The 15,148-nt window shown below is 39.2% G+C and overlaps 1 protein-coding gene across 4 annotated transcripts in view; it reads left to right on the top strand.

Annotated features, from left to right (window-relative positions):
* Positions 1 to 15,148, top strand: part of LOC122401420 (RNA-binding protein Musashi homolog Rbp6) — a 1,207,497-nt gene that overhangs the window by 1,129,558 nt on the left and 62,791 nt on the right. For all 4 annotated transcript variants that reach the window (XM_043403532.1, XM_043403533.1, XM_043403530.1 and 1 more), the window contains exons 8-11: positions 343 to 425; positions 3,928 to 4,012; positions 11,151 to 11,183; positions 13,677 to 13,757. In XM_043403532.1, the coding sequence (XP_043259467.1) occupies positions 343 to 425; positions 3,928 to 4,012; positions 11,151 to 11,183; positions 13,677 to 13,757 (282 nt within the window). The remainder of the gene's footprint in view (positions 1 to 342; positions 426 to 3,927; positions 4,013 to 11,150; positions 11,184 to 13,676; positions 13,758 to 15,148) is intronic.

The following is a 15,148-nucleotide window of genomic DNA, read 5'->3' as shown; positions in this document are numbered from 1 at the left end:
GAATAGACATACCCTCCAAATCCTACGCACTTTCGAGAAAAAAATTCATTACCGAAAATATGATGTGAGGCCAGAAATGTTTCATTAATACCCTAATTTATAGGAACTTAGTTTTTAGCAGTATAAGCAATAGATAAAATTGAACACCGTGAAAGATTCACAAGAGCTTGTACAATAAATTAACCTGTTGCCAGACTCTAGTAATTTAGTAAGAGCTTTCGTATCCGAAGTAGTTCGCGTTGTTTCATTTACATCGCCATCGAATGTTTTGATTTCGTAATAAATCAATTCGAGCGGAACCGATGGCGGATTAATACACGACACCTGTTCTTTCTGTTTCAGGCTTTGGCTTCGTCACGTTTCAAAGCGAGGACGTGGTGGACAAAGTCTGCGAGATTCATTTCCACGAAATCAACAACAAAATGGTGAGTCGCCAACCGGGCAACAAAGCCTGTTTGTCGAATGAAGAGAGCACTCTCTCTCCCCACTACGTGCCCGCAGAGGTGGTATCAAACGGTATTTGCCTTCCGCTATCCGTCTGCGGATACGGCGTCGAGTGGAATTAATTTTCCGTATAATTGAGAAGGGCTGCCGTGGTTATTTGCATTTGACACGCACGCACGTGAACACACGTACGCGCGTCCACAGGCGAGTAGATCATACACGGAAGACGAAAAGCAGGTTCTGGAAAGCCCGTCATAGTGGAGATCGCGCAGGTCCTACGGTAATAGACAGTTCTGTTTGTCGTCTACTCCCACCAAAATTCCGCTGACGTCGATCAAGGATTTACCGGATGCCACTTCTCGTTACCCATAAATCCATCGCCTAGACGCTCCTGATTCTGTCAATAATCTTCGAAAACCCCTGTAAGGCATTAGCCACTTACTGGATGAAACAGCCTTCTGCTGAGAATGACTAGATTGCATTAGAAGATTACTCTGATTAATTATCATCGGATCGCCCTTCATTACGCGTGCCAAAACACAGATACAAATAGATTTGTAGCGGAGATGTTGGTCATGGGATTTCTATATCTATTGCATTTCTTTCTATGTTAGACATTTCTTGTTAAAACGGTTGACCTTGTGCAGAGATGCTATAATACTACGGTTCCTATGCACGTCGTCCCGTCCCCATTTCCACTTTCACGAATCGAAGTCTTAGAAACCAAGTACCCGGAAAATCGACTAATAACTGATTAACGGATTAACCGGTTAGTATTCGAGTATACGGATAGAACAGTTACGCTCGATACACGTGCATTAATCGATTGCACGTCGAGAAGAGAATCTAAATTACGTGTTACCGAATATTCTGACAAAGCTCGTAATTCGTGTTGACATACTTGATTCTCAACGAGGTTAACGCGATAAATTATTAATACTGGCGGTATTTGTTAATAGTAGATACTTTAATAACTATTAAAAAACCAAATAATATTTCAACTCTTTCGATCCCTTGCTTCTAGATTTTCTTGAAAATATTAAATAGAATATTTACTAAATATTTACTGCTTGTACAAAACTAGTATGGCATAGTATTGTTATTTGTTAATGTCTCTGTATCGCTTTATATTATTACTATAGATGGATGAAACTGGCCTTTTAAGAGAAACAAGTTTAAGTAGCTTTGAATGGGCAGCTGAATTTAATTCGATTAGAATTTCGTTCTAGGAAATCTGTCTGGACCAGTTGATTGCCATTTGACGTTAATATGTATACATTCTTGTATAACTGAATATTAGACGCCTAAACGGTTACGTGTTGAAATCTATCAAATCAACGTTGTCCACGACAAACTGACTAATATCCCCCGTTGTGTTCTCTATTACTATAAACACTAATCCCAAATAATAAATGGGCTTCACAGTAATGTTTGCCTGAACCAAATCGTCCCATGTTCCATGTTTGTCGATTTTTAAATTTTTGGAAAGGTCAAATCCACTGTGTTCTATGTATTATAAATCCCATTCAGTGATTTAACAGCGCGACAACTAGAATCCTTTCCAGAAGGTAAAAATGAATGTCCTTCTAATGTACACTCAGAGACAATAGGTCTAGGTGAAGAAGAATAGTCTCTGAACGATTCAAACTCTAGAGGGTTAAAAGCTTAGATCAGACGATGTAACAAAACATACGTTTCAAAAAATCTAATCTGTACCTAAATTACACGAGTCACACGAATCCCTATAAAATGCCAATAAATTATACAACGTTTAAATTTTATAGTATGTTATAAATCCAAGGAATAAATTATTAATTATTAAATGCGTACCATTGCGTTTTGGAAATGAATTCGATACGTGTAACCTATATGCGACAACTTGCGTGATTCACTATGAAATATTAATGTTCTCTCGCTGATGCAGATTTCATAGTTATTATTAGTTAATAATTTATTCCTTGGATTCATAACGCGTATTTTAATTAAAATATCCTGATACCATGGGCAGAACATTGATATTGCATAGCAATTCGTGCGACACGTTAAATATACACGTTGCGTATGTAGGTTGATCGCGTTGAAATTAAGTGTTTCGAAACGATCAAGTCGTCGTATCGCACGATTGACAGTATAGTGGTTACACTCTTCTACGTTGTGCATACCGCGGTAAGACCAATCGGCATATCGATAATTAGAAGCAGGACATACATTTGACGTACCGTATTCTCGTAAAACAGAACTAATTAAGGTAATTATTTACCACGTTAACGATGTCATCGACTACAATGGCCTTTAAGTATGCCGAAGAGGGCAGGTTACTGCGTAGTCTCAACCAATAGTCAAGAGTCTCAGAGCCTCAACTGAAAAGTTGGCATTTGGATTGAAGGACTGTGACGTCCATAACGAGAAATTTATAATAAAATCAATCAATTTTTCATGTACCAATCTTTTAGTTCAACATATCTAGATTCTCTTTTATTCTTGCCAAGACTTCCAATTAGTAGAATGAGATCTATTTATCTATAGAGTGTTATAACGTGTATTAGAAGACGCGATTGTATTCTATGATGTAGACTTTAAACACTTATGGCTTGATAACTAACAGTGAGAGACCATTAGTTTTGTCAGTAGAATATTTGTAAATCTATCTTCTTTAGTGTGTATACTTCAAGGTTTGTGAAATCGGTGAGGACGTTAATATTGTAAATTACCTGAATTAATGCCGCACAGTATACTGTGCATCCGCCAGATGTTGACTATGTACGGGAATGCGGGTTCAATTGATGTCTAAGTACCTATTCTAGTTCAGAGTCTAATAATTTCACCTTCCATAATACGCATTGTCGCTGTTGATCGAAATGATCAGTGGTATGTGTTAGGGAGAACCTATAGGTGGGGGACTATGAAAACGTCAAAGGTGGGGTCAGGGAAGTACTTGCTTCGCTTGACCCTTGTGCCATCTGACTAGTCATATTCTTGCAGTCACAGAGTACTTACACGAATCATACGCAAAAAGAACATTAGAGGAAGATAAATTTGTATGTTGGGCTTCAATAGTGGACAATATTGGGTCAGAGTTGGGCACATTTTAATCACAAACAACCAAGAGTTCGTTCAAATATCATCTAACTCTGCAGGAAAACAGAAAACCAAAAAATCAGGTGATCTGTTTATTGTGCTTACGATCTCAAAGGTTCTTTTAAACCGAGAAAAACTAGTTTACGAGTGACTCTGACTTCTTTGTTCGTTATTCGTGTATGAAATTTGCCCAACGAGACATTCGAGGCTCTCACAGCTTCAGTTCTGACAGTTGATACTGATCGAGTATTCTAGCGTTCACAGTATGTCCAACGACGAATAGTGTCGTTTCAGGTCTAAAGTTACCTACTGTGGAAAGCTCGTCCAGTATCGACTGTCAGAATTTGTTCGACTCTATACCGGGTATGCTGAAGGTCACTACTGACGATCCGTTTAAATTTCAAGGTCGAGTGCAAGAAAGCACAGCCGAAGGAAGTGATGCTCCCGGCGAACCTGGCGAAGACGCGAGCGGCCAACAGAGGCACATACGGTGAGTTGGTGATGGTCGCGACACCCACCCCCACCACCTATCGTTACGCGCCGTATCCCCTCCCAACGGCCGCTGCCGCGGCTGCACATGCAGCTGCAGCAGCCTCCGCTGGAACTCCCCACCACCACTTGCTCGCCCCGATAGTCGCTACCGCCGCACCAAACGCGGCCGCTACCTACCAATACGCCACCGGCGCAACCGCGCCTGCGGCTGCAGCTGCGGCCACCACCGCGGCCGTCTACGACGTCAAGAGGGCGCTCGCAGCAGCGGCTGCGGCCGCGGCCGCGGCCTCATACAGGCCTCATCCGGTCGCAGCCGCAGCTGCCTCACGGGCCGCCACTCTCACTTACTCCATGAGCGATCTGTTAGGCGTGCAGGGTCTCGACATGGGTGCCGTTTACCATCCGATTCCTACTATCGGTCTATGACCGACGATACTCACGCCCCTCTCGCGGCCCCAGTAGTATGGACGCGCGACAGGGGTACCAATTTCGCGTATCGGCTGCCTATTAACACAGGAGAACTGGGAAAAAGTGCCCCTGAGTTAAATCCAGATTTATAGAATTTTTTGGAAAGGTTATTCCACCGTTGGTCTGATAGCAGTATTACGTTTATTTCTCACGCGTCGTATCGCTCGGGGGCGTTCTTTATAGACACTTGCAGTACAGATACTCGCTTCAAATACATTTTGTAGTGATATTTTCAATTTGATATTTTGAAGTAGGAATTGTTTGATAGTTCTTGCATCGTTGTTTTTCTTTTAAAGGGATTTTCATTTTTGGTAGCAGAAAAATATTGAAAAATGTAAGAGGCCCTTTCTGAAGGTCTGTTTTTCAAGAAAGCTGACACTTTTAATTAACCCGTACGAAAATTAATTAAAGTTGGCTGTGTGTAATGTTAAAATGAATGGTTTTATAGAAGTCCAATCACTCTTTTTCATGTATTTTCTAACGAAAGATATAATTGCTCCTATTTCAAATATTCGTTGCCCGTTAGATCGTCAATTAATTGTCTATAAATTCTAATTTAAAGCAAACAAAAGAAGCAAATTTCAATTTATTTTGCTGTTATTTTTTAATTTCAGAACAGTCCAATTTATTCATTTTGCAGACCAATTTACGAAAAATGAGACTCTTTAAAATTAATAATATAACCGTTAACTGAATTCAACGCTGCGTCGAAATCTTGGTACGAGAAACTATACATGCAATTATTATATAATACATATTACAAGTTCTCAAGCAAGAATTAATGATAACCCTCTGCAAAGGACAGTCATCATAATCAATAACTGAAATTTCTTTCTGTCGATATTATTTGCTCTTAGAAACGTTCAAATTGTGGCCATTCATTGAAAACCAAAAAACAAATATTTTTTCATCACAGTACGATGGGTTTGGGTTAATTGATATTCTACCGTATCTATTACCGTCCAATTAAATAAATAACCGATTGTACAATTCATCGATATTATGATATTTATTAAATATACCCGGCAAATGGACGCTACTTCTTTGTTGATATAAATGAATAAAAATTTCGCGTTTCACGAATTATTTTAGGAAGTTCGCGTCTCTCTGGCAATAGTTGCCAATGCTTGTTATATTCTTCCAGCGTCCTGAATTTAAAATTAATTTGTTGAACGTTATTATTTATCTAAGCGAACAATTTCAATGGTGTTGTTTTTTAATCTTATTATATAACAGTGGCAGATTGTAGTCGCTTGGTTTCAATACCGTAAGACTGAGTCAGTATTCGATGCATCGATGCAGCGTTAATTTCAATTAATTTCCCTCGGATTAATTCAAATGTGTCAGTTTTTTAAAAAAATTATCCTATAAAACTAGGAAAAATAATTCAACGAACATAGAAGTGCCGTGATTGCAAAACATCAAAGCGAGTAACTGTACTTTTGCTGTCCTTTGTTGCGTAGACTTATCGGTTTGGACGTTGGTGTAGGTGGAACGTAGAACACGCAGGAATAGGAGCGTAGATTTTTATTTTTGGTACCAACTATATGGAAAATTCGTGCCAAAGAACGGTACAAATTCGGTAGCGTAGTTAGTAGTGTCTTCGTTAGACGAAAGTTTGACAAATCAATGCAAATGGTGGGCTGAAATTTTGTTGAATTGAACTTGAATGGTATCCCGTTTTTATTAATATCGTTTCTAAGTAAAAGAATTGTTTTTACGTCGCCGTGTCTTTACTTAACGATACACAGTTTTTTTAAGCGGGATACCGTGTGCCTTTTTACGGTGCACGAATACATTCCTGAAGTAGGACTTGTTGTCGCCTTCGTTTTCCAGAAAGTATTAGTATTAATATTCCATTGCTGTTGATTTCCCACCAGGCGTAGAAGCAGATCAAAGACATATCGAAAAGTGCAATAACGTATAGACTAGACGGAACCATTCCTTTTATTCCGTAGATTTGAGTGTGGGGAACGAGGAAATTCTCGCGAGACTGCTCGAGAAGCTCAGTTCGGTAATACTGTGATCGTAGTGAGAGAAAAAAAGATGAGAAAAAGTATTAAACCGCGTAGTGGATCATAGGTCTGTTCGACAGAACACGGTTAGTCACCTATGGGGCCTCATTTGTCTCGTAGCCAAAGAGTAGGTATTATAGCAACGAAACAAACGCATCGCAAAAGACTGGTAGTGTTTTCGTAGTCGATTAGCAAGGCAAATAGTAGGACAATAAGAAGAAGTGTTCAAATTTTCGAAAAGATACGCAAACGGGTTCGTTTCGGTGAGCAACGAGCAGGTTATCGATATATATATATCGAATGTCCCTTCTCTCCGATAAACGCGTTTAATTTCGTTCTCTCGTTAATTGGAACCTCCGATTACCAATGAAATCGAATTCAGAATAATTGCCAATAATTACACCGATGACGTTCGATTCGGAATAGGTCGACAGTCCATCCAGTTCTATTGAAACGTCACCAAAGAAAATTTCTCGAATTAACAGTATCGGCGTTAATTTATTGTAGACGTTTCAATGTTCTCTAAAAAATCATTTTCTCGATGCACGAAGGCAAGTCGAAGGTGTAATTAGCTTAACACTTTATGTTTATCAAATGATTTATTTATCCTCTATTGCATGTTTCAACGTTCAGACTATTTGCCTGCTGCAAGGCATAAATGAACATTTTTCTGAGGAGAGAAGGGGACGAAGTGTGGAAATAGGAGGGAAGAAAGAGTCGGTGGCAAGATGTCGGGTGTCTAGATACCTTTCGAGAGAACGAAGAAGATACAAATTCCTGCCTCGAACGACTCGCGGTCGCGACAACACGTCAATTTACACGTAGATTCTAGACAAGCTCGTAGAAACTTGAACGAGAAGCTTTAAGGTAGAAAAGTTGCCGTTCGAGGTGCCGAGGCGTCGAATTCGAACGGTAATCGGGAAGGGTCTCGAGGCTTCGATCGTCGTCGACATTCTATTTTCCGCGAACGCGAGGGTCGTTCGCTCGATTTCGTGAGCGCGGGGGCGCCCGTTGTCGAGATCGCAGATTGCGAGAATCTCGTCGATGGAAGAAGGGAGAAGACGAAAGGAAAAGGATATATATTTATTCCCAGGTAGCGGCACGCCGTGTATTGTTCCGTGAAGGAGGTGAATTTCTGATTTGCGCGCGACGATTTGTCGCCAGGCATAAATAACAACGCGAATACGTGAATGGTGAAGGCGGATAGCACGTCGGGAGCGCGCGGCAAATGGTCGGCGATAAGTATTTCTCATTCGTCGCGCCTTTCAGAGTATTTTTCGCAATGAATTTCATGAAATTTCATAATGTCGAGAAAACTAAAGAAACCCGCTCCAATACCGTGTACACGTAAAAAAAAATGGAGAGGGACGCGCGAGGTCGGATCTATCTATATGTATATAAATCCGCACGCGAATCTATATACATATACATACACACGCATATAATTAACGTGCATAATTATATGGATATACTGAAACGGAGAAAGGGATTAAAAAAGAAAGAAAAAAAGACGAAAGAAAAAATAAAACTGAATCCATTTTTAGATAACGGCAGACTATATACATATTATATATTGTTTTGTATCTATGTATTTGGTAAACGTCATATAGTATTTGATATTGATATCGATATATTTTGTGAGAGGCGCATTAAAACCTTCTAGTTTTTGTAATAGACCTTACCAGATATACATACCGAAGCATATCTATATCTCTATCTTATACATATCTAGGTAATTAGGTAAAACTTTATGTTGGTACAGACCTTAGTTTATTTAATGACATTTTTTAGGTGATCTAGGTTCGAATTAGTTAGAGCGAATAATTTTTGACGAATTACTATACTATGTATACGTTCCTATCATTGAGACTACTAGTTAACTATAGCTTTTTGGGAAGTCACTATGATACCGTTAGTTTAGATATATACTTTAGGTGTTTCTTCGTGGAGGATCTCGAGCCTCTCGTTTTCCGATCGTCGCCAAATTCGTCTCTCGTTCGAGAATCTGTACAAATTAATATCGATTTCCCGCGAGAAAACATATTTCGAGTCGCGAAAAACAGCCAGAGAGAGAGAAAAAAAAAGGAGAAACGTAGCGTTTTCCACGAAGAATGCATCCTATCAGCGGCTTCAAAGAGACCTATTACAATGTACCTATTACTTAACAAGCTACGTTACATAGTATGTTTATATTACGTTACACGTAATATTATACCTCTCTATAGGGTATATACTAAATATATGTCGTGCGTATACCCGTCTATACCTTATACCCTATACCCCTCGGTAAATACCCCCCCCCCCCCAACTACCTATTACTCGTTATATAGTATTTAACTCTTCTAAGCTATATAGCATCATTTACCTTAATAATAATGCGTGAGACGTGTGTCCTAGAAAGTACGTACTTTGCCCGAGAGGCTCAACAGTGTCAGTTTCGTAAGTAGACCAGATCTTAACATGCGGTTACCTTTCTGTTCACCTTTGTAATGCTTTGTTGGGCCGGATTTTGGTTGTACGGGGAACGTAGCGTTGCGCATAGACAACAACAACAACAACAACGACAGCATAGAAAAAGAACAAAAATATATACTCGGACGAAATGTGCGCCTACGTCGCAGAATTGGCGGTCGCAGCGCAAGTACACGAACCGGAACGATACAAAAAAAAAACAAAAAAATGAAAAAGGATTAAAGAAAAAAAAAAAGAAGTATTTGCGTTTCTTGGCAAATGTTTTTTCGCAACATTCTCTTTCTCTCTCTTCGGAAACATCCAGCGAGGAAGGATCAAAGAAATAGCCGTAAAATTCCGATAGAGTAACTCAATGGGATTCCACGTTGCCAAAGCTATCGATGTGACGTAAATGTTAATCGAGCGGCAACTCGATCGTAAACTCGAGTGGAACGAGCTTTATACGCTCCTCGAAACTGTAAGAGACTATTAATGTTAATGTCGTACGTAAACGTCTGCTTTACGTGAAATCGATTTGTTGCATCTGAGAAAGTACACGTATATTATTATTATTATTATTATTATTATATGCATACATACACGAATTAGCTATAATGACGACTATACATATATACCTACACGTCGCAATATACACACTGCAAATATTTATATAAATGAATAAATATATATATATACACATAAATTATATATATACATATATATAAATATCTAACATAAAAATCTATTTACGTATTATACACGGAATCGATATCTGCCAATATGACAGTGAAATTAATGATATTTAAATAAACACAAGATAATGTTTGAAGCACATGCGAAGTTTTTCATTGTCGTTCGGACGGATTTTGGAAAGAGAGCAAAGTAGAAAAAAAAAAAACGAACTGAAAACGAAAACGATGTCACACGAATGATAAAAGTTGTTGCGTGCTTGACGTAATCAAAACCAGCCCGGTAGAAAGACATTAGGTACGGAATCACTAATACTATTAATATGTATCAGTGTATTTTAATGGCTAGAATAAATGCTCTTATACTTTTTCCATCTGCGTATATTGTGAGAGCAGCGTCGATATGGACACTAGAATAGTGAATCAGTAGTGTAGTAATTGTGGTCGGTGTTTTTTTTCAATATTGTATCGTCGATTTAAATGTGGTAGTGGTGTCGATAATGTGTCGCGTGCCTCGACGAACGAAGTACGATTATCATAAACATCGAGAGCATATGATAAACAAATTTTTGTCGATTCGTCCGATTTTGCAAATGAATATTCAAATGTCTTCCTCGCGATCGCAAGACACATTACCGGCCCTTAGTCGATATCTAATAAGCTACATAGTCAGCCTAGCAATTATTACTTAACGGTAAATGATTAACCAATACCTTGAAGGCTACAATAACCATAGATCATAGGAGGGTTTATTTTGTCGTAGATTGGAAACACCTCGGCCGCGCGTAGTTACTAGTACCTTGTCACAGAATTTAGTCGATGCGCTACATAGTCGATGCGATATACATCTATAAATAGTCAGAAACTTAGTTGTGTGGTCTTTTCAATTAGTATAAAATTATGAAATTTCATGGATGCCTTAATTTCTATCTTTCTATTCTACTGTTCTCCACACTATTTCTTCTTACTATGTTTTTCCTTTCTCTCTATCTAACCTAGAAGGCTTTTAATCCTGATTTCTTGTTTCGAACTTTGTTTTCACTTTTTATTTACCCTTCTCTCATTGTTTGAACCTAGTCATCCGTTACACACGAACCGTCTATTCCGACGAATTTCTGCAACGCTTTGCTTCATATTTAACTTGTCTCCATGTACATATCTTAATTGTCTACGCATACCTTGGCCTGCACGAAGAAAAATATTGTGCACAAAACTTTTATCGGACACGTGAAAAATTAAAAAAAAAAGAAGGAACGTTCGATACGTTTCTCTGTTCTTTTATTATCGTCGTTGCTTTCTATCGACGATATCCTTTCGTCTATTTCCAATCCACCCGATACTTTTCTTCGTGCTTAGTTGCAGAAATTTTTATTGAGACTTAAAAGATCATTGCACTAACCGATATAAAAAAAGTAAATGGAGGGAAAAGAATGATACGAATAAAAAAAGACAAAATTTTAACTGTTTTGATCAATCTGAACTCGGTATTAATGTGATCTGTTTTTCCTTATAGATTTTATGTGGTCCCTGGGAGCATTACCTGATGGTGAGTATAAAATATGCACGAACATGTACACCAAAACGACTCCGATGTCCAGTGACATGTCTACCGTTTCTTAACACGTTTGACGTAAGACCATCGTTGCAATATTCACGAGCCGATCAATCACAAAGGATCCGGAAATATCGTGTTTGTTACTTACGTTGTTAGTTCGAGTCACCGGGCTCGTGCATTATTAACACGCCACCGGGGCTGTCTAGTCGTTTTATATGTTAACCGTGCAAATATTCGTCAATTCGAAGATACATTCGTTCGGTAACGCAATTATTTGTCCAATACCTAAATTGTCACGCGCTCTTTGACATCGCGCGAGAGGAATACGTAAATTGCATTGAAAGCACGAATTGCGTCGAAATTAAATTAAAATATTAAAAGCAAACGTGCACGGATTATTGACTATGCAAATCACGGGGATGATAATTTTATCGTGCACTTAATTGAAAATATTCTAATTAATATTACGGCGTGTAACCGAACAATATTTAATATATCAAATTTTATACAAAAATATTTTTTTAATTTTTTTTAATTCTATTATATATTGCTTTATTGTACGTTCGAAAATTTTTAATTTTGCACTGAAATTACGAGGTGATCGAACTTTGTTTAAAAGAATTTTTAAAGGAACTATTTATATTTCTTTATACGACAATTGTAGATTTCGAATACAGTCGAATCTGTAGAATGTAATAGATAAAATACTTATTCTTTGTTCATAGCTTCAAAAATTATTGAAACTGTAAAAGGATTACATAGTATCGTGTAATTCGTGGTATTGGGAAAAGGACGATTTTTTTGTACAAGAATAAATTAAAATGTTAGGATGAAATTTTTCTATACGAGGTTTTATGAATTAGTAATTACGGGTGCACCTGTTTCGAGCCTCGACTAAATAGATTTTAATATAGAGCTCTGTATTTATATTAAAATTACATTAAAGAAGTGATTTACGCTAAAGTTAGTACAAATCTCCTGATATTCAAAATCATAATGTTTTCGTGTAACTAACAATTTATTACATTAGTTTGTATTTAAACATCTCTAATAAAACAATCAGAGTAACATAACATCAAAATACTAAAGAGTTGAAGAGAATGTTTCCAAATAGAATTCAAAATTAGTGTGAGAATGTTTATATCTTCAAAAGTAATAATTAGATTGTGGATCTTTGTGCAAATTTATATTTTTATTGATAGAATTAATGAAATGGGAACTTCGTAGAGGGTTGTCTCGACCTCTGAATAAAATAATTCATATTTCTTATATTTTTGCATGTTAAGTAAATTCTACAATTTTTCGAGAATTAAAATTACCCATAATTGGATAAACATCATATGGGAGTAAGAGTCATGTAAATAGAGAATATAAAAAAACAATTGTCTATACTTAAATGCACTTGATTAACACTAACAAAAGGATGCAATCTATCCTGTAATAATATCTATTTAATGATTAAAAATGTTCTTTTGGTTGTAAAAAAAATGTTACATATACGAATGAAGGAGAAAAATTATACAATGATATATTTAATAGCATTTGCACCACGATGATTTCGATGAAATACATACTACGTACGGATGAGAAGTTGACTAGACTGATCTGTTATAGTATAGACTACTTCCTGGGCGACTAGAAAGAAGATTGCATTGCACGTTTGCGAGAAGTTGGCTAGCGGGACGGCACAGGGGTCAGGGGAATACTTTGCTTGCTCCACCCACTTTCATCGTACCACCAATCAGACCCACATTGCTTTCGCTAGCCAACATCTCGCGAACGCACTGTACTATAAACAGAGTCAAACCAGCTAATCAACTTCACATATCTGCACAGTACATTACATAACTGCAATTATTTATATTCGTACAATTATCAATTGATTATATATTCAATATTTCACACATTGCAACTCTGTAGCTTTCATCATCTTATAGAAGCACGTCAAAATAGAAAGGGACACGTGAAATTGCAAACTCATATGTAACAATTTTATCTCTCACTTTTAATTTATTTTTGAAATACCCCCTTGCCTCACCACGAATTACAAGACATTCTGTAGATAGACAAAGTTGCCCTCGATACATGACGATATTAACCCCTTCCCGTACTTTAACGAGTCTGACTCGTGATGATTTTGGCCCAAACATGAATATCACGCGCCTGACTCGCGAACAGAAAGTCGACCCAAAAGTAAACATTACGAGCCAGGCTCACGGACCGCAAATGACGAGTTAATTCCTATCAGTACGCCACGAGAGTCGGTCACGATTCTTATAATCTCTGTTACAAAGCAGTTTATCATCAGTCTAGTCTATTTATTGCGCGTTGACGCCTACCGTTTGGACCCGGATTTCGAGCTAAATGACACGGGAAGTGGTTAATACAAACTAGCAATGCATATTATAGCCCTAGAAACGTCGGAGTAAGCCCGAACCAAGAGGAAGAAACAGAATTTAACAGCTTGTTTTGGTCTGTTCGCAGGTTTCCCAGCGGCGTACGCGGCATACGCGGCAGGCCGTGGCTATTCTGGGTACCCTAGTTTCGGACTGCCCTACCCGACAGGTAACCACCTTAGCCTTAACCACCTTAACCACCATAATGCGGCCCACATCGCGCCCTTGAACCTGAATTTGAACCTCATACAGGCGCAGCCTGCCCCCCATCATAATCCGCCTACACCGACACCGCTCTTTTACCATCCCAATTTGGACCTCTACAACGCCATGCCTCTGTGAACTAACTTGTTATAATTAATAACAATTCGACTCGAGCTATGCGCACACTCTAACCCATTGCTACACCGCTAACTGTGCTCTCTCGCTGTCGCTGACGTCTACCGATGTCGTCGATCGATCCGAATCGACCGTGTACGCGTGGGTGTCGGGCGAACTGGTCGAGCCTCGGCTGATATCAGCCGAAGCCAGGCTGGTTCGAAGGAGAGGGTTCGCGTCGAGGATCTACGTTGCACCTCCCGGAGCCTTTGTCTCGAGAACCGGGTTCCCCCGGCCGAAACTCGGCGCGAACAAGGGCTCCGCGCGGCCAGGAACTTTCCGAGACGCGCATTACCCGGCAAACTAGCGCCCGATTATCCCAGGGTTCGTGCTCCTTCGAAACCACCCTCCGCGCGACGAGACGCGAGATCGAACGCGTACCATTTTTTCGCGTTCCGCCGCCCCCATCCGCGTCGAGTCGCATCTAGATAAATCTTTTGCATCGGGGCGAGCGGAGCGCGTCGACGTGGCTGGGAATCTATTTTTTTTTTGGCCAACGACGACTCGTTCCTCGGGAACACGGTCCCCGGTGCGCCTTACGTCCTCCGAAAGTGGGGGACAGTGTACATTATTGGGCCAAGCTTGCTCCGTGATCCGACGATCAACGACTTCCGCCGTGGAAGTTTCGATCGACGAACCGCCAACACCGAGACGCTCGATACGAAGGAGCGGTGAACATTGTACAAAATCGCTATAAATTATCGTATCGGTACAATCTTGTCGAGTTAAGATTTAAGATAGCGGGTAAGGAGGTTTTCGACTCTTAGGGAACTGCCCCGTTCCGTATCTGATCGACGAGACGATCGAGGAACGATCGAGGTACGATCGATTCCGACCGCGCGTGTCCATCGACGTTTACGAATTCGCGAGCAAATTATCGCTCGAATGGGATTCCTTTATCGATGGCGGTAGTATCGTAAATTCGACGGGTTCGCAATATCTCCGAAGAATTGTGTCGTTTTTATTCGATAGCGATAATCGGTTTTCGGGATTGCATAGCTTTTTTTTTACGATTAAATGGCGTTCGCAAAACCGCGAGGCCTTGTGTTTGGCGACTTACGGTAAATCGCACATTGTATAAACTCGTGTTATCTGGTGTTACTTTTTCTTATTTTCGTTCGTGTAAATATGCAAGATGAACTTGATAAGGGAAATGTATATTATTTAGTTTGATGGATTAAA

The sequence above is a fragment of the Colletes gigas genome, unplaced genomic scaffold (assembly GCF_013123115.1).
Source record: "Colletes gigas isolate AHSC1104 unplaced genomic scaffold, ASM1312311v1 Colletes_gigas_Sc00024, whole genome shotgun sequence".
NCBI classification, from domain to species: domain Eukaryota; kingdom Metazoa; phylum Arthropoda; class Insecta; order Hymenoptera; family Colletidae; genus Colletes; species Colletes gigas.
The sequence above is the reverse complement of the archived record's forward strand: the minus strand, read 5'-3'. Positions and strand labels throughout refer to the sequence as shown.